The 21,406-nt window shown below is 35.5% G+C and overlaps 1 protein-coding gene across 5 annotated transcripts in view; it reads right to left on the bottom strand.

Annotated features, from left to right (window-relative positions):
- ENTREP2 (endosomal transmembrane epsin interactor 2) overlaps positions 1 to 21,406 on the bottom strand; it is a 118,561-nt gene that overhangs the window by 66,090 nt on the left and 31,065 nt on the right. For all 5 annotated transcript variants that reach the window (XR_008203856.1, XR_008203855.1, XM_052672298.1 and 2 more), the window contains exon 2: positions 7,723 to 7,779. Coding sequence is in view for 3 of the 5 variants with exons in the window: in XM_052672298.1 (XP_052528258.1) it covers positions 7,723 to 7,779 (57 nt within the window). In the remaining 2 variants the exon portion in view is untranslated. The remainder of the gene's footprint in view (positions 1 to 7,722; positions 7,780 to 21,406) is intronic.

The following is a 21,406-nucleotide window of genomic DNA, read 5'->3' as shown; positions in this document are numbered from 1 at the left end:
TTGATGGCAATACAAATTTTTTCCACACATGATCAGGCTAAAGGACTGCAACATAAGTGAGTTTAGCACTGTAACATTCTACATGTTAACACTATGTGTTATTTTTGTGATGCTATATTACAGAGGTAACGATTTACAGTTGATTTTAATATTTTTTAGAAACTGTACCAGTAGGCCTTATTTAGTAATAAAGTTCTAGTGCTCTCAGCTCCTAAAGTGATTAAACAAATTTGACAAAGCTAGATAATTCAGCACCTACTCATTTTTTGCTGTTTTCATTTTAACATTCACACATTTCTGAAGCTGATGTTTTCATTGGAAAATGAAAAACTTAGTCCAAACAGATAATTTCGACAGTTGCTCTGCTGATTCTATCATCTCCCTACCATTATTCACAGTGTGACAAACATCTGCATGTAGATCTGTAGTAATTTATTTTAGTATCTAGAAAACTTTTTTGGCATGTTTCAAACCCTCACAATAACCTGCTCCTTTTGTCCCCCTCTCTCCCCAGCTCAGTGAGCTGCAGAGTTAAGTTGCAGGTTTCACGTGTGCTTGCCTCTACATGTATCCCCTATGATCAAAATAACTTCCAACATTATTTTTAATAGAATTAGGACCATATCAGCCAGATATAAAACTTGCAACTACTTCAGACATATCTCTTTTCAATATATTTTCAATATATTATCTGACAAAGAAAATAACTGCATTAATTACATTCTTTAAATAACCTAATAAAATAGGTAATCTCAAACATTTTCCATGACCATAGAAGAACACACTTCAATTAGAAAATTTAGTTTTGTTTATAACAAAATGCTGTACGTAAATGAAAGAGCCAGCTAGATCACTAATCTGGAATTAATACATTAAAAAGAATGCATTTATATTGCAGTAATTTTTCAGTAAATTCACATGAGATTGAACTTCTGGTTCCAGGTCTGCATTAATGAGTTCTTCCATATATACAGTATGTTACTTTTGCAACTGTCACACTGCTGCAACAATTCACCTTCAGAACAAACAGAAGTCCCAACAAAATGTTGCACTGTCTAAATTAACCTTCCATAACATCTGTAGCAGAATGCCCAGAGGAAATAAAAGCTCATACTGTCTTGCTGACAAGGACAGGCATCAAAAGGCTGTGCAAGCAGCCCCTCCTGACAGCAGCGTAATTAGAGAGAAGCAGGTTGCAAAGTTCAAATACACAGATATTTTGCATCTGTCTTTTCCAAAATATTAATAGCAATTACTTATTCATGTGTAATTACCCTCATTGACAAAAGTTACGTGGTATCAGCAAAGGCTAACACACCACAATGCTTCTACTTTCTCCGCTGGGGAAGAAGGCCTATGTGCATTTCTCTACCCAGCATGGCTAAGTTTCTGCTCCTCCATTCCATGCAAGTAGAAATTTATCAGGGCAGTGAGAACAACAAAAGGAGGACAACATCTAGGCTGCTCCCTGCTGCTTTGTATCTCTAAACCTTTGGCCACTTCAGTGTTAGAAAAATGATACAATTTCTTCTTTATTACTGTATCCACAAGGAGAATTTCAGCAGAAAGTAAGCAGCAAGTCCTTGCTGTTTTCTATACCAACTGCACAAGTACCAGAGAAAAGCAGATCTCTTGCCACAGAGCCAATCTGTTGGTTTCCCAATCAAATACAAGCAGTGATTTTGTATTGTGCTGCTTAGGAAAGAAGGGAAGGAGAAAAACAGTAACTTTATGATATATTTATCTCTATAACTATAAATCCACTCAAAAACACATATATGTTGTGGTCACATTGCTGTTCTACTGCAAACTACAGGTCTCCTCAAACAGAATAAAGCTACTGAAGTATTGTAATGGGCTGAAATTGAATTATGAATGTCAGCCTAAAGCTAATCTGTTCTCGTATTTCATCCTCAACTGGAAGCAAAAAAAGTGTGAACATGCTCTTTTTTTAATTACATTGTTCTACAAGAATAAATATGAAAATAGTATTAATGAACATTTTAGTCTGATGATCAGCTGAAAAGAGATCAAAATATACCAAAAGACTACTGCTTTTTCCCCCTTAATCAGCCTTCTAGTACTACAGTGCTATGTAAATCAGCAAAGAAAAAGATGTGTAAAACCACAAGTAAAAGCTCTAAGGGACTACACCAGATCTTCTGACTGTACTGCTCACATCCATCCCTCTGTCATACACAAACCATAAATTACAGAAGCTTAGAGACTTAGCTTTTCCATGAGCCTCATTATAATATACTACTGCAGCATCTCAAAGGTAGTAGTCAATTTGTGCTGCACTGCCTACAAGCATACATGGAGAAAAGGCTCTGGCATACTGTGAAAGTACCATTGTCATTGCTTACTCTCTCTGGACAGAAAACAAACTTATTAACATGTAATTTTGTAAAATGACCACGTCATATTTCAGCCTTCTAACATGACAATACCTACATCCAATGTCTATGGTTAAACAAACGCTGCTTATCTTCAGAAATGCATTTTATCACAATTGCATCTAAAAGATACAACTATAAAGGTATAATGGACTCCAAGGATTTAGAAGTAGTTAATTCCTTCTCTCCTTATGACCACATGGTAAGAAGCTATGTTTGGTAGAATTAAGAACAGGAAAGGGACTAAAATATCTATAGTGTGGAAAAACTACTCAAGCCTGAGGAGAAAGTTATTTAAGAAGCAAAGGTAAATATTGTGACATTTCTAGTATATAAACAAAAAGTGACCAATTAGGGAGACCACAAAGGCCTAAAAAATGAAAACAGAGATATATCCCTAAAAATAAAATAAATTTGCTCCTCCGGTGCTTACAGAGGAAGTGAGGCAGATGTCAGAAGCAGAGATTAATTTCCCAAGGAGAAGGAAATAAGGCTCATGCCAAGAAAGAATTGAAGAAATTAGAAATGTGCAAAAGCTGCCAAAAAGTCCAGGACCAGATGGGCTGCAGCCTACATTTCTAAAAGAAAGAGCAAATGAGATGGAAGAACCATTAGCAGATATATTTAGAAAACGTGTGAGAACAGGGGAATTACTGATGGACTGAAGAGAGGCAAATGTAACACCCATACCATACCCTGCACTTAAGTAGCAGCAATGACTCTGGAACTGTGACAGTTCCCTACTGCCATGGTATTGTGCTAGCATTAACTGCTGACATGGCAGAAGGGGCTGCTGCTTAAGTCTCTGCTGTAACAGAGACGTGCTTGTCCAGAAGAGTTAAGCATTAGTCCCGGTAGGCTTTGTCTGCTCTTCAGGAAAAGCTTTCTTAGGGTGTTTTAAAATTCTAACAATGCTCAAAAGAGCAGTCTTTATTATTTCATATTACTTTGAATAGTGAAGTATCCATTTTTCTGCTTTTATGGGTAATTTACTGAAATACAACAGTCAACCAGGTCAGAGAAAGATTTACTACTCCAGCAATTCGTATATATGTTCAGCCATATTAAAACAAGCCTTGAAAGCTAGCTCTACAACTAACTTTGAAATTTAACATTGAAATGACAAAAACAAAATAAAATGCCAACACATATGAATGTTCACAAGCAAATCACAGCAGTAGTAATTAATCTAGATCTCAAAATATTAATTCCAAGTGAAACAACATAAGATGCTATGAGAAGAGAAGCAGAAGGTAGTGGCGAAAACTTGACCTGTAAGAGAAGTATTTAATTTTTAAAAAAATTCTTTAGTGATGTTAAAGGAAATAATCAGTAATTAAACAATTAAAGAAGAATCGGTGAGAAACTCTAGAAAACTGAATGACTTCTCTTGGAGTCCTGATATATAAATATAGCTCAGCATATAGAGAATGTTGCAGTGTAATTCAGATTGGCATACCAAATGAATTTTGGAAGCAATAACTTCACTAGATGGCAGATTTTTTTTATTCAGCTATAATTTATAAATAGGAATTCTCCCCAGTCTGGACTTACATTCCTTCCTTTTTATAATTAGCCATTTTTTTACCACAAAAATCTTTCATTCATTGTTTATACTCCGCCAAATTCTAATCTAAACATTTCCCTGATACCTCTCTTCATACACATGATACTAGCTGATGAGAAAAACTACTCAAAAAATAACAAGTTAATTCACCTTCACTTTCTTTAGTTGCAGCATAAGAAACTAACTTCAGTTCAGTTTCTTCAACTGTTCCGCAGGCGAACTTTTGTTCATGCATCAGCCTACTGGAATCTGGTACGGGAATGGAAATGTTATACCAGAGGACAAAATCTAAACCACTACCATCACTTATCAGAGCCAACATACAAAGTGTGCACCTAGCAATGGAGAAACAGAAGAGTTAAAAATATTGGTAGAAATTTGAAGAATTTTTGTTTGGTCAAATCTTTTAAGAGATTTGAATGCTAAGAAATTTGGTGCAAAGAAATTCAATTATTTTAAAAGCAAGAGGCGACTCCTGTTATCGTAATCGCAAGCACTTGGCAGCCATTAAGCTCCAAGAGAAAATAATCTCCAAAAAGTTTTTAAAATCTGAATCTATGTCAAGTACTCCTCTAACAGAAGGGTAACAATTGAAGTAACTCAATCTAATCAGACTCACAAGTTCAACGTTGTTATCTGAAACAGTTTATTTCCTATTAGTTATGACTTTTTCCTCTTTTAATGGTAATTGACACTCACTGTATTGTACAAAATACCTTTTGTATTTGAGAACACAGCATTAACAACTGTTATACAGTAACGGTAGGCCCAGACAAAATCCTAGTAGTCTACCAAAAGAAAACAATATTAATAGGTTATGGTAAAACTTAAACAATTTTTAAGGCACATTGCTTGTCAAAGAGGTTAACTCACTGATCTGGATACCGTGACAAATTCTTATGGGAAAAAATGCAGAAGGGCATGTGATACGCTGCTACATTACATATGCACATTTTGTCAAAGGCAATATTTACCACATGAGCCCTTATTAACACTACCATCTCACTGTTTTAATAACATAGATTTGAATCTAGTATTGCTTTGTCCTAATACATTAATTGAAGCTCTGTTAGCATCAGCATATGAAGTATAAATTAATTTTCATTACTAAGTGAACTACATGAATCTCACAGAATATATGATGTAGCTGAAAACTATCTTTCAGACAAAGGACAACCAGCAATTTGGAATATCCTTTTCTTGCCATACAGACAACTGGTTAAAAAGAATTCTCTGCCATGTCATCTTAGGCAAGTCAGAGTTAAGTTCCACGTAAAGACGCATGCAGACCACTATGACTACAGACTAAGTGCTTCTAATTTCACTATTATTTTTTAAAATACATTAATACACTTTTGAAAATGGAAGCATGCTTCATGAATATCTATTAATTCTAACCATAGTCCAGTTTTCAGTGTATCTACTAAGCAATAATTCACTTCTTTCAGCCATTTAAGATTTCACACTCTCATCTCCAGCATGATCACTACCTTTCCTTAGAACTGCATATTCATCAAAATGTCTGTGACTCAATGGATCTTCTATTTAAATTATCAAGCCAAATTCTAACACTGTCTAAACAAGAGACACTTGTAACAGTGGCATAGAAGCAGTACTAGATACCTGTATTTGTTTACACATAATGAATACCAGAGTCTCTCCAAGACTAAGTATGAGTAAAAGAAAAATATAAGTCAAGTAATTTAATGTCTATTACATCAATCTTTGTAAGATTTTTCCAATTAGATATTATGGCACTATTATATTCAGAAATATTAACACTTTTTCATAAATATATATACATATTGAGATATTAAGGTAGATTGATGGGAACACTAATCATGCTATCACAAGAAATATATTTTGAAAAAGAAGAATAATACAGAAAAGAATGAAGTTTATGTTCAGCAACAATCCATTTCAAGAAATATTTATCTAGAAAGATACAATGAAAAGCAGCATAATGTATAGGTAACAGGTTATTAGAATTAAGTTAAAACCGTAAGTCTCCATACTTGTCTGAGAGAAAGTGACAGCTAGGAACTGAAAAACATTTGCTGAAATATTGCAAGACTCTTATTCTCTTCTAAATACAGTCTTAAACCGCACTATAGTCAAAGGCAGGCAAGCAATAATGAACCAGTGTGCAAAGCAGAAAATACAAAAAGTGAAAAACGAAAGTCCTGTAATTTTTCTTGGCATGGAATGGAAATCTATTTTGCAATCCTAAATTACACTCCAATCATACTGAGAGTTTTTCAATTTATAAATGCATACTGCAAGTTCTTCTAAGTTTATTTCTGCATGAATTATGTGTTAAAGCATTAAAATGAAGACTTCAATCACATACAACCACCACTCAGGTTATCAGAGTAATGCAATGGCATTCCTACTACAATAATGCTTACATATAGAAATGTCTGTTAACATGATACTTGCGAAGAAAGTCTGTTAACACAGGAAAATTAATGTGGTAAAAGACATTAAAATACATTTTAAGAAGCATTAACCCTTAGTATTGGGATCAAGAGTCATCTACAGACAAATCTTATGCACACATACAATAAGAAAATACAATTCCAGTTGAAATAGTATTTTATATTTATATATTTCTAAAAGTAGGAATGAGCAGCAAATCAAACAATAAATGTCTCTTCATGAGTTAAATTCATTAACTTATGAGTTAACATTTAACATCAAATTATTCAGCTCATTTTAATTGGTATTTCACTGTAAAACTTTACAAATGTGAATTACTTCAAGTGGCAATCAATTATAGGTCTACTAATAACAATATTAGTTAATTTTTATCAGAACATACACTGCTCATCAAAAATTAACCAAGACTTTACCATATTTTATTTCTTCCAAGTGTTCCAATTTCTGTAACACACGTATACAAGAAAAACACAACATACCACAGTATTCAGTACTGTGATTCAGTACAGCTATCGCTGACGCACTCTGGATTTTTACCACTGCATTGCATTCTAAAATCACATGTGCCAAACACCTTGTTTTATTCATTCTTAGCAAATAAAATAGTTTTCCCAAATTAATCTTCCTATCCCCTTCAGGAACATACCACTTAGAGGGAATCTGTATTTGAAGAGAAATTTAACTGACAAATAGAAACAATTAATTACTTTGCTCAGATTGCTGCCTGCTTTAGATAAGGAAAGACTACCAAATATTTCTCAAACCTAACAATACTGAGTTCTTACTCAATTATTTCCTAAATTATATTGCAAAATTAGTATCATTCCATACATTTTAGATGCATCTTCATCCAAACTCAATGTGGTACATAAGAATAATTGAAACTATGCATTCTTTTTACAGAATAAAGATCATAATTAGTAAATATTATTTAATAAGTGGGAAAACATTTCCAAAAACAAAACTATTTTAAAACCTTCTTTCCTTCATTTGTAGTAGTTTGGAAGCATACATAATGTTACATTACACTAGCAAATGCACAGACTGCAGTACTATACAGGAATTCAATCCAGTTTACCAGTCTGGTACTCATCATCAACCAAAAGTATAATGGGATGCCACAAGGTCCACAGTAGGCCACTGAAGCCCTTACTTAAAGCCCATTTGTAACATTTCAAAGTAGCAAGATATCAAAACCAAATCTTGATAGGCACAGGTGCATATAAAGACAAAACTTTTAGGAGTTACTTATGCAGAATCCTTTGCTCAGCTTACACAAGTCTGTATAACACAACTGACTGCAGTCCCACCATCACTCACCACAAGTGAAAGGGGCCTCTTCCATGAAACAACACCAATCAATCCTGACAGCAGCACCTGCAACAGAGAGAGCAGAGTTACCAAAGACATGGGTTTTACAACAGCATTGTTAAAAGTGATTATATTAGTACGTGCTAAGGTAAATTTCGGTCATGACATGTTTCTAGAGTGTTGGAAACAATCTGCTGAAAAGATAATGTTTTCATTTTATTCTGCATAAGACTTAAACAGAAGTACTGTTAATCTATTTTTCAATCCAACCGCAAATCCAATTAGTTCTGATAGAATACAATAGGTCTTCAAACAAGTTCTCCCCAAGTCCCAGATGTTATCAACAATAACAGAGGAAAAATGTTTAGAGTAAGTTTTCACGTGATCTCTCAGCATCCACAAAAATCAGCTCAGAGAAACACACAAGAAGGGGAGTCAAGATGTGGCAATCATTAACTCTGTTAGTATTTCAGCACAGCTACAGCAAACACAGAATGAGTAAAACACAACGGAGTGGAGGAAAAGAAAAGAACATCAGGAATTTTTTCCATTAGGACATTTAATTAAAATAAAATCCAGGGAATATGTTTATTTCATGGTTCTGCAGTATCATTTACCCTGTCTAACAGTAACTCTTATACTTAGCTAAGCTGATGCAATCATTATGAAATCTTTCTGTAAACACTTAGAGAAAGCAATAGTATCATTACTGCTCTCTATAGTCCTTTGATATTCAAAGGGGTGAAAGACCAGGAGCTAATAAATACTCCTTCCCATTACATGGTATTTGAAGCTGGCTGAAAGTCAAATGTCAGAAAGTCACCATACTCACTGTATCATGCTTTACCAGCAATCCTTCATGTATATTAACAGTAGGGCATAATAATTAAAAAAGCATCTATATTTATCATCTAGAAGCAATGCTGTACAATCTTGCTGATAAACCAGGCTTGAAATAAGAGTGTCTGCTGATGTTTGGTGTGAATACAGAAGGAAGATCTGTTGGTGCACAGAAAAGATGGGTGGTGCAGCGCCCAGTTTAAGCTCTCGCTATGTCTGGTCTGTGGGCACTCACACTGTAACATATTACACACAACTTAATGAAATCCACAGCTACTGCAGTTGAAAATATTACTCAGGAAGACATGTTGGAAGATGCATCTTCTGATATTTAGCAGCTGTGGAAAAACCTCAGATAAGGTTTCATAGTAAGACTACAATGTTAGTTCTGAATCCAAGTGCAAACAGAACCGGTGAAAAGAAAAAGAAAGCATGGCAAAAAGTGAGCCAAAAACAGGATATGGATGTCTAATGACCACGCAAATGGTCTCCACATACAAACACACATTTTGTATTCTACAGCATATCTTACAGCATTATAGTTATGCATCATATTTCTGCATGCTGACCAAGGCAGAGAAAAGCAGAGTTCCATTTCTGAAGTTAATTTAATTTGCTCACACAGATGCATTTGCCTATGATTGCTGTATGGCAACTGTCTCTGGCTGATAATCACGTAATGTGAAGCTGCACTCAAGAAGGTAAAATGACAGGGTTATCTAGCTTTACTTCAGGCTAAACAGCCGTACGCTCTTAATTAAATAAATGGAACAGCTGAAACCATGAGGTTATTACAGAAAATCCTTTAAGAAAAATAAAAAACTGCCTTCCAAAAAAAAGTATGTGTTGATATGTAAAATACTCAATAAATCAGTTCTTCTCAGTCACCAAGTTGTGTTAAAGAGTCAAAGTGGTTCAGTACACACTACCTACAGCTAGCAAATCATCTCTTCCATTTGCCATGTAACCTCTCTACTGCAAGTTACATCTCTCCCCCTCAAAACACTTGTGGCACTGTGCATCTCTAGAACAGTAAAGGAGCAAATCCCTTCTGTTCAGTTGAACCACAGCTGATTTTGATCACCAATGCTCTGCAGGATGAAAGAGTTAAATGTGGTTTTGTTATAAAGAGAGAGCTTGCTGGCACTTATGCTACCACTAACCATGCAAAAGGTCAAGTCTGTAAATTGGTACATTCTCAATACGCACTGATGGTAGACACTAAAACTCTGTGCTGTACCTGTGTCACTAGCATTGCCGTTACAAGAGTTCACATGAACAATACTGCAAGGTGATTTTCCAAATCCTGTCAGTCCCCATTATCACTGTGGTCACCCATCAGTTTTATTTTGCTTTGAAATGTAGTTTTCACTAGCGGCAAGCATCTTTAAGCTGCCATATACACAACTGCTTAATTAGGAAAAAAGCATGCTGGGAACATTACATACCAACACTCATTAAAATGCATCAAGTGACTCTTAAAACAGAAATCTAAAGATGATTTCTTCTTGGTCTTGTACACAACTAAGACTTAAAAGTAACAACATGAAAATTTTGTATTCTCTTCATTTTTACTTCTTTTTGTTTTTCCTTTTTACTTCTTACAAATGCAATGCCAATTTTGGGTAAAGTAAACAAAAACTTTTATATCCAGAAGTATGAATTATTTGAATAGTAAGCAACCCACAGATCTAAGAAACCATACAGTCATCATTCATGGTATCCAAGGCTTCCACCAGTGGAAACAGTATGCATAACCCACGTTCGGTTTCACCAGATGAAGGGCCATGAAGCCCAAGTACAAGGTGAGGGAGTTCTTTTACACAAGTGTCTAAACTGCGCTTCCTAAACATATACAGCTCAGCATATCAATCCACAGGTCTCCTCATGTTTTTCAAAAATCAATACATTGTATGCACAACATGCAGGTTTTTTTCTGTCTCAAACAGAAAAACCTAAATTGTAAATTGGTATTGCCTATTAAACTTTGATAATGGGTTTGATTTCAGAGCCTGCACATAACATCTAATGTCCTGGACCTAACTTCTATCTGCTGAGCTAGTGAAAATGCCCAATCACACCATAATTATATAATGAAACTGCTAAAATTTTGTTCAAAAGCATATGTTTGACAGCTTTTGCAGAATTCCTACAGCTATAACAATGGTGTTGATTCACAGAGCAAAAAATAAACAGAATACTTCAGTCCTGACTTCAGCAGTATTAGAAACACCCTACCAGTAGGTATCAATGCCTTTCAACATGCACATAAAGACTCCACCATCACTAATGCAAGTTGTGCTCATGCACAGAGAAAATGCATTTATTTTAACATGCACATACAGAGGCAGGACAAACACAGAGGGTAAAATTACATCCCAGTATAGGGATTTCAAAAGATGGATTTAAACCAGCAGTAAAGAAAAAAAGAAAGAAATCCTTGACAGTTTGTTTGCCAGCATTTTCAGAGGAGTCTGACTTTGAATATGGGACAGATTAGATGATGCAGTCTCATGATACACCTTACACTACTGGTTTTACAAATCTTCACCTCCACCATGGTTATTTGTATATAATTCTTTTTCTGGTATCCTCCTTTTAAACAACTTTTTTGGACTACAAAAAATTATACAAGCATTAATTCAATTCAAACCACAATAAATACCATGAAACGCTATCAAGGTTAATCTACAGAACAGTAAAATTACTGATGTTTCAGCACTAATTTGTTTAGTAAAACAAATCCTCTCTTTTTTTTTTTTAAGTACAACTTGAGATCTTGCAATGCCTTTCCAACATACAGCATATTAGCTACAGAGAACTCAAAGCCCAGTTACCTATCCTTATTTCTAGTTTCTTGTTGAGGATAATACAGCATATGCCAAGTCATCTGCTCCTGCTCTGCAACTTTAAGAGTTCCTCAGCTCGTAAACTCTGAACAAATTCTGCAGACAATGGATTCAGTCACTAGTAAAATAAGCATTCCTGTTGTTCATAAAAATTGAAGGAAACTTCTCCTTTGCCTTCTTCTAAGACACCAGACATAGCAAATAATGGAAATTATGGTCATCTCTACCTCCTAAATTGCCTGAATAAGCAGAAACAACAGCTTCTGCATTTCCTTCCAAAGCAGAGGACAATATGCATATAACATGTCAATTCAAATGTACACCAATTCAAATATGTTGAAATAAACTATTTTTTGAGAGACAGAAAAAAGAGAGATCACAATATTTAATTTAGAGAGAGTAACTGTGCTACTAAAAGCATTGCAAATATGGTGGAGGGGAAGCCAATCCAACACGTAAATGAGCTCTAGTAACAACTGAAATTAAAATGGAAACACTTGTCTAACAAGTTTGGTATAATTGATAAAACTACAGCACTCACTTTATTTTGCAGAATAATAGATAGCTTCATACCATAAGAAAATATAAGTGCTTCCAGGTGACTTAGAATAGACAAGGTAGCAATCAAAGTAAATTAAAGCATAACTAAGGAAATTAAGGCATAACTGCAGAAGCAGGGCTTAATGGAGTTTCAAACGAACTAATTAAGGGACAGACAGTATATAACAACTGAGGAGAATATTGAAACAGCAAAGAACGTGGTGTGGTTTTCTACGTACAAAGTGCTCATAAAAAGCAGCTTTACCTACAAACATGAAATAGTATTTTAAAAATAATACGCCAAAATTTTGTAGCATTCCACTGGACATAAAGAAAACATCGGGGGCAGCCTAATTATATTTAAAAAATAAAAATATCCACACATTTATGAATAGATTTAATCAATATTTCAAAATAAAAGACCAGAAAACTATTTTGAGAAAGGTGCTGTGAAAAATAAATGTGATTTTACACAATACAATGAAGCCCAGATACTGTGTTTAGTTTGGGGCCCCTCACTACAGGATAGATCCTGAGCTGCTGGACCACATTAAGAGAACAGCAACAAGGGTGGGGATGGGGCTAGAAAATAAAACATAAGAGGAACAGCCGAGGGAAGCGGAGTTGTTTGGTCTGGAAAAGGCTGAAGGCAGACCTCACTGCTTTCTACACCTACCTGAAAGGAGGAGGCAGTGAGGATGTCAGTCACTTTTGTCAGGTGACAGGTGGCAATGAAATGTTGTGCCAGATTTAGATTGGACATTGGAAAGAACTTCTTCATGAAAAGGCTGGTTAGGCATTGGAGCAGGCTGCCTGGGGAGGTGAGGAAGACCCCTTCCCCAGCGGTATTTAAGAAATGTGTGGATGTGGCACTTAGGGACATCGTTTAGTTACTTAGTAGTGCTAGGCTAATGGTGAGACTTCATTATCTTAATGGTCTTTTCCAACCTAAATGACTCTATAACTATGATTTTAACCTTTGACAAGATTGAATGAAGTACATAAGAGAAATTTCAATTAATTATCTATGATTCCCAATAAATGTAACAATGACCACAGATAGATGTTACAGATGTATATGTACACCTTTTCAAAACTGCATGTTTGGTGAACCTGTATGTGAATACATACAGATCAAAAGACTGTCTGAATGTCTATGAATGTCTACTCCAGGACCCACCACTGTCCATATGGGGGAATTTTTATCTCCCCATTTGCTGTCTGAAACTCTTTTGTTTCAACTGATGCCCATTTGTCTCTTATCCCTTGATGTGCTGCTGTGAAGAACCTGGTATTTAGAAGAATATTAAACAGGAACAATTACCAGAAAAGTCTTCAATTTTCATCTCAATCTAGTTTAAAAAATTAAGTTGCAAAAATATTACTTGTCACACCTGAAGAGAGGCTTAACTTTAAAATTTCACAGCAGCAGATTTGTCAAGCTGGTAGCAGAAAAGTAATGGAAGAAGTGTCAAAGAAGGAAATACTTTTATAAATGAGGAAAAATGTACACAGCTGTCAGTCACCTTTAATTAATAACATGAGTTCAGATACAGTTAAGAAACCATAAGTCACTTCTCTTCACAGTTTTGGGATTTAACACTTTCTGAAACTCAGATTTCATTTTCTCTTTTTCTTCTAAGACATTAAGGATATCAAACATCAGTACCAAAATTCCACAGCAAATCCAAGGGTGTATTAACATATTATTAATGTATTCAATGTGCTGTGCTGGAACTGGAGCATTAAGAACAAACGTTCTAACTTGTAAGTTTCTGTATCATTATCTCCTAACATTCTTCTAACACTTAGTAGAATTTTTCTATTTTCTATTTATTTTCTCTGGAAAATTAGAGGTCTTAGGGCTAAAATTTAGTTTTGACATGGATGTCTTAGCAAAATAAAGATCTGTACTTTAAAATGTCATTTTGTTGTCACTCTCCAGATATTCCTTACATTTTGGAATGGAACTCCTTCCATTTTGCATGCATCTTTTTAAAAAATAGTGTACCAGGTGTTAAAGCAAGTTGATTTCATAGGTGACAAGAATGAGATATAATAAGATATAATAAGTTTCAAAAACATACACAATAGTTAAAAAGAGAACAGTCAATTACTTTTCAGGTATATTAAGTATTGAACAAGAAATGAATTATTTTCATTTGTACTAAAAAAAATTTAAGCTAGATGCTAAAAATAATTTTCTAATGATTGACACAATTCAATCTTTGCAGAAGGGACAAGTTATGGAATTCCCACCACGAGAATTCAGTAACAATCCAGTGAAATGCACCAGGCAGCTGAGTGCAGAGGGCAAAGAGTAAGCTGCCCATTTCACAATCCCTAAGGAGCTCACTATGAGCTTTCCCAGTATCAGCATTGCCCAGTGCTTTATGTCTGCGAAGCACTACAGGAATTGTTTCTGTTTCCAAGTGTTTGAAACCACGGACACCTTCCACCTTCTTTCCTCCACAAGAGCACAGACTGCTGTGGCTTAATTTTGCCAACTCAAACATTACTGGAAAACTGAAGTTTGATTTTACTTGAACAATTAAGTTGTCCTGATATCCCCAACTATATTTTGGCCTAGGTGTACCAGAGAAGGGCTAAAACCAATGGCTAGACTCTCTTCGAGGATGGCGTTTTGTGAAATCCCTAACGGCCCCAAAAATAGGCAGATTATTGTTACACAAAATGCAACTACCAAGTATTACGGGGGTAAAGTCACAAAGATCACATTCTCAGAGGCTTCAGAAGCAACACATTACCATCAGGAGCACTCACTGCAGCATCTGCAATGCATTCGTGTGAAATGATGGTAAGTGAAATACAAGTTATAGGAGGGAGAACTGGAACAGCATGGGACTTAGCTAAGAGAAGGTACTTACTCCTAATATCATCTATGAGAAATATTATTCTCAACTTCAATTGCTTAGAAAGCAGCAAAGGTAAAGAAGTTCTTGGGATGAGGGTGGTGGAAATGCATTAACAAGTAACAGAAGAAAAAAATCACTTTTATATATTTCTGTATGCATATATATACTTGCCTAAACACTGCAGAACAAATACAGAACAGCAACATGATTTTGGAATGGCCTCTGAAAGAAGTCATCATAAATGGTAAATACTGATAAAAACCACACCACACTGCCACAGGTGCGTAATGCTGAGAAAAAAATAATAATAAATCAGTCACAGGCTAAAGGTCTGTAAAGCAGTCAATACGGATAGTTGTGCACTTATGCAAACTCTCCAACACACATTTTATCACTAGAATCCAGGCACCTCTCTCCTTTAAAGACTATAGTACAATGAAAACAAAGAACACAAATACCACCAGACAGCCCGCTCAGAAGCAAAAGATCTTTACAGTGCATGATAAATACAACTAAAACAATAGCAAGCAAAAAGCAACAATTTCAGCATTGCTTTGAGCTAATTTCTAAAAACACTCAATGTGTTCCACACTAACAAATACTGCACCACAGCTTCATCTCATTTACCCACTGTGAACCTAAAACTAATCTAATTCTAATTACCATGGAAACAGGAGCAGAGAAAATCCCTTGGTGGCCCACATGAACAGGACAGTAAGATTACCTACATATTGACACAGCTACCTGAATGCATTCAGAACATGCAATTTTGATCTCATTTTAAGCTCCGGGGTGGACTTCAATGTTTCATTTTTCTTTTCCTGTGAAATATACTTTACACCCATCAGAAACCTGCTTGTTTCACATCTATAGTTTATTTACAGAAGTAAACAATGATTATAAAATTACAGTACACTCACTAGCTAATACATAAAAAAAGGATTTATCAAAAAATATTTTTCCCTTCTAAATAAAGAGAAAACCAAGGCCTGGAAGCAGGCAGATATATTATTTGGAAGTATATTTTCCAATTATGAACATAACGTTTATATGCTCTGCATTTATTATTCTTCTAAGCAATTCAGATCTGTTGCATTCAACTTCACTACAAAATGCAAACTGTATTAGAAAACCGTGACAGGGATTAGGTAAGCACAGAAATTATATATCAGTGACTCACAAGACATCTTAATTCTAATCTGTTTTTTTTAAAATATTCACTGAACACACTGTTGCATTATTTTAAGTGTCCCATAATACATTTATGGAGTTTAATGTAGACAGCTATCAGAATAAAAATATTTAAACTGAAAGGAAACAAAGCAGTTTGCAACCAGTCCTTCATGCTTTCCAATTTATTACACCTATAGTCAAACCCAAAATGAACAGAGGACTGAAGACCTACTTCAATTCCTGCTATTTCACAGTTGAAAAGCTTGAAATCAAAATAAGATCCATTGAGATAATGCAAGAGAGTACAGAAGAAGCTTTTTTTGCAGTTTTGGACAATCCTTTAAAATTTAAATGAGAATCCCCACAGACCCTGAGCAATCTCTGTCCTCTAGAATGACTTATGAATGAATCACAGAGCAGTGGTACCACTGAATCACACCACCACTGCTGCTTTTGCAGAACCAGTCCCCATGTGCCCAATGATTTCCAAAATGAAAGATAAAATAACTGATTCTTTTAAAAATAATGGACTTGAAAAAAATGAATAACTGTCTGCCTATGCACGCTATTCAAGATCTCTACAATAGCTCATATTAACTCCAGATGGCTTACTGATTCTTTGAAGCAGGCAGGTTCTACCCAAAGCTTAATTAAAGTGCAGTGAACAAAATAATAATAATAATAATAATAATAATAATAATAATAATAATAATAATAATGTGAAATTATAAACAGTTTGTCTATTATAGTAAATTTATATGTATGTATTGCTCGATGTTTTCTCATCTGAATAATTTCTTGACCTTTAATGTGCAGTCCAAGCAACAGATAACAATGATGACTGCTATGAGAATAAGAACCCTTCCAAGCAAAACAAAACAACAAACAAACAAACAAACAAACAAACCCACAAAACAAAACAAAAAACAAACAAACGAACAAAAAAAACCACAAAACTTGTATTGAATTTCGTTTTGAAAACCAGGAAAAAAAAAAAAAAAAAAGGTAGATTTTACATTCCCTGTAATTTCATTGTAGTAAAATTTCTTCAAGGCCTGAAAACATGAGCACTACTCCAGTAACAAAAGATTCCATGCTTTTTCCACTACAAAGGCAATTTCTAAGATCTTACCCAGCTATGAGGACATCACTTCCAGAGTTCTCATTCTATGTTTCAGTTAACAAAGAGAATTATGACATCCATTATGCTGCTGTGACAAAGAAAATATTGTGATAAATTTCTTCAGGCAGTTTCCTAATCTGTTTTCACACCAATCTTGACTCGTATCATCAACTCAGTACAGAATATTATTCTAGAAATGTTGTTTTCCAGTAGCATTAGGAAAACACTAATCAGATTTTTGCTGCTGGGCTCTGCCAACAATTATATGAATGAAGACTGAAATTGCTTTAGATAAGTGAAATGAGAAGATGGCTCTTTCAATTACTGACACAATTCCTCAAGGGATGAAACCTGAGGTGCATTGTAAAGCAATCCAAACATCAAGAATAACAGTATTTTCTTTGCCTCATACTCAGAAGAGCTTCCAAATGCAGACAAACTTGCTTCTACATATCTCTGGCACACACAAAACTCCAGTCCTCCAGTTCTCTGGATCATGTGAACATATATTTCTAATCACGCTGCCACAAGGGTGCACGGAGGAAGGCTAACCAAAAAGTAATAAGCCTTAGACTCTAATGAGCATAATTACTGATTAGCCACAGGGTCATCCTTCAGGTGTAGTAACAACAACAAGAATGTTAAGGATGAACAGATTCAGACAAGAGATAGAAAGGGACAGTGAAAATAGTAAATGGTTGTATTAAATGCACACCATCTCTGTATCTTGCCTACAACTCTTGTCACACTTTCAATGGAAACTATATACAGTACATATCCATCACATGTTTTAAAACACCCTTTGGAGGCACCCATTACCACGGCAGGCTGGTAGCCATCACCTCCAAAAACATACCATGTGCCAAAGTAATTACATAAATGTATAAAGAGAGAGAGAAAGGACGGATGAGTTAACATAAGCACAGTTTAACTCATGCCTTCCAAACACACTGAGGGTTGTAAAGACAGATTTTATGTCTTTTACATTGTATCCAACTACGCATGCAAATTTTTTCAGTTATTGGTCTCAAAGGATCTCACTGTTTTAGAAGATCTAATCAAGTTAACTTATTAGTGTTAATTAGCAGAGTGAGTATATCTGAATCCCAGCGTTTCTCTTGCTCGAATTTAAAATTTCTGTTTTTAGAAAAAAGCAACTATAATTGCTACTTAATTAAGCTACACATTAACAATAAGAAGTCTTTTTGAGTATCAAACTCAACACACATCTCAAGGTTAAGCTGTTACATAAAATACAGCAAAGCATGAAACACTTTCAATGGCAGGTAGCAAGGACACCAGTATGAAGTTTATGCAGTATTTAAATCTTCCTCCCTGACTGGGTAACAGAAATCTTGTTATGCAGCAATTGATTCTAATCATACAAACTCACAAACTCTCCCAGAAGCTACGAAACATCTTTATTTTTTTGAGTACTACCAACCTCCTTGTGTTTCAAACCTCTGTATACAGGCTACTACATAGGCGAACAGCTATATTTTCAAGGATTAATTCAAAGCTATAGAGTATGTAAAACCAACGGTGTTAGAACCTTATGCTGAATATTTACTAACAGTTCCCAGCCAGCAGCATTTCAGCTCTCACCTCCATACGCTGCCTAATGTGCTTCAACTACCACTTACAGACAGTAATTAAAAGCCTACACCTCTCTATCCAGTGGCCTTACTGCCGAGACATTTCCCATTCACATCAACTGCTACACTGCTTGTTTGGTCTGTACAAATGCTTGGACGCTTTCCCTGCTTCAGAGTGAAACAGAAAAGTGCACGGACAGCTCTGCTTCAAACTGAGCTTCATACATTTTACAACAGCTACAGCAAACTTCACAGGGTAGTGGAATTCAGTATCTAGAGGTGCAGATTTCAACCACGTGTTCCATGAGCCCACTGCAAACACACCCTCCCAGGTCAGCAAAATGCTTATGCAAAAGGCATTGCTATTTCTCTCTTGCTTTATAGAGATGTTTCAGGAAATGCAGTAAAATTACTCTCACCTCCCATTAATTGGTTGAAGATCAAAACCTCAGCCTTCCAATTCAGTTTTTCCTCAGAACTACCGGCAAGCTGCCTACACCTCCTCTATTTGGCAGATTCCTTTTCAACTCTACAGAAACGTCTCCTGAAATACACCAACTCCAACCTGCAGTTTCATTTCATCTTCCTTTTAAAGCAGCCTCGCTGAAAATATTTTTCATTTTCCCTTTCTACTTTTTATGCCTCCCTCCTCTGTACGTGTGCATATAGAAATATTCAGATAGAAACCAGAAACACAATATTCTCAGTGCATCCCATTAATATTCTCTGCATTCATCTCTCATAATGAGCTACATATTTCAAACACACCAACACATTTATAATATATGTACAGATGTATATAAACAATGATAATCACCTGTAACCTTTAAAAACGAGTTAGTAATAAACTCCTATTTCACAGTCATGGTGTGTTCTCAAGCACAGCCGTATCCATGACTAGATTGTTTCTTCCAAATGTACTAATCAAGAAAGATGAGAAGGGTCAAATTTAGCTACTCTTTAAATGAGACCTTTATGTTTGATAAAGTTTTCTGTGACTGGTCAATCTTTAAAGCTTTTGGTTTTTCTGCTCATCCCTCCCTATAACTGTAATTAAGACCTCTCTGGAGTACAGGACACATAGCATGCAAGGGTGTTTGGGAGATTCATGTTGCAGACCTGCAGCAGTAATCCTCAGGTAAAGGCCACAACCGACACCTGACTTCTGGCAGAATGAAGAGGCTTGCAGTAGAGACAGTGCAATTAATTTTAGAAATGATAAAAAGATCAGCTTAAGGTTTTGTGCCACCTGAAGCCCTCATCTTTTATGAAGCAGTACAGCAAAATAAATTCTAGACACAGGGTTTTACTTCATGCAAGTATCCACGGACTATTTCATTACTTATTATTTAATCGTTTTTCTGAAGGCACAGCAAATGCACTTCCAATTAAAACTGCAAGGAACAAAAACATCAGTTTGTCATTTTGAAAAATTCCATGCTAAAAATAGCATGTGACCTAATATCATCCATACCAAATATGAAAAATCATGCTGTAAAAATGCAAAGCTATCATGTAGAATATGGCTTCATTAAAAGCAAAGATTTTTTTTTATTATTTATTTTTAATTAAACTAATCTGCAAAACCCAACGGCAGTGCAAGTCATTCTGGTTTTCTGCTTACATTTTACTGACAGTATTGGAAAACCATCTAGTATATCTCTTGTCCATAGACTACAACACCGAATTTCACATTACCTCCCTGACACGGAACACACCAGCACTGATACTCAGCCTTACCCTTACAAAAGACATAGGTTTGACCAAGTACATCTACGCTAAGAATGTTCCTCATCTGCTCCCAAATCTAACCCTATCCCAAATAGCTTCAGTAAGCACTTTCTCCACCTGGGCTTCTCCACCCTGTGTGCCACAGAATGGCAATGCTGCAGGAGAAGGCGCCATGCAGCCTGCTCCCTGCTCAGAGGCCAGCACAGCAGGACCTACTGCTGCATCTTCTGATACAGCCTGGCTGTGGCAAACTGCAAATGCTGGTACAAAGTCAAAGTGCCTGAAGAACAACACAATGCATTTAGAGCTAATGCTCTCAGGTACTCTATTCTTAGTTTTAATTAATTAAGACTTGAAATACATTATTTTAGGCATGCTAGATACAAAGCATAAGAAGTCTGTTGTGTGACAACCCTTGTGACTTTTATGAAAATCTATTTCAAATTGGAAAGAAAGAACAAAGAACTTGGAAGTAGAACAGCGTACCGTTCCAACAGTGCGGTCAAACCACCCCTGAAGATCAACAATGCCACCACAAGAAAAATGAGCTATGGCATTCCATTTTGTGATGAAAGCCATCAAGCTCATTAAGGAGAACGCACATTATTGGAAAAATCTAGCTGAGAGTTGTTTTTGCATCAAGCACTTTGGCAGCGTGCTGACATGCATTTAAAATCCACTCAAAACCCAGAACTACTTTGCAGAAGTTTAATTGTCTTCTGGTGAAATCTGGTATGTGACATGCCACCAAAACTTAAGTCAAATATTAAGAAAGGATGAAAAAAAACTGTAGCAGTAACAAAAAAACACAAACAAATCCAAGTCCAATTCTAATATACGACTTTTAGATGTCAGCCAGCAACAGATTTCAGCATGCAATACAGTATTTCAGTAATTTTAATTAAATGAAGTATTTGGGCATTGCTAGCACAAGCACTGAATAAAGCATAACCTCCCAAAATCAAA

The sequence above is a fragment of the Tympanuchus pallidicinctus genome, unplaced genomic scaffold (assembly GCF_026119805.1).
Source record: "Tympanuchus pallidicinctus isolate F22 unplaced genomic scaffold, pur_lepc_1.0 scaffold12, whole genome shotgun sequence".
Lineage (NCBI taxonomy): Eukaryota > Metazoa > Chordata > Aves > Galliformes > Phasianidae > Tympanuchus > Tympanuchus pallidicinctus.
The sequence above is the reverse complement of the archived record's forward strand: the minus strand, read 5'-3'. Positions and strand labels throughout refer to the sequence as shown.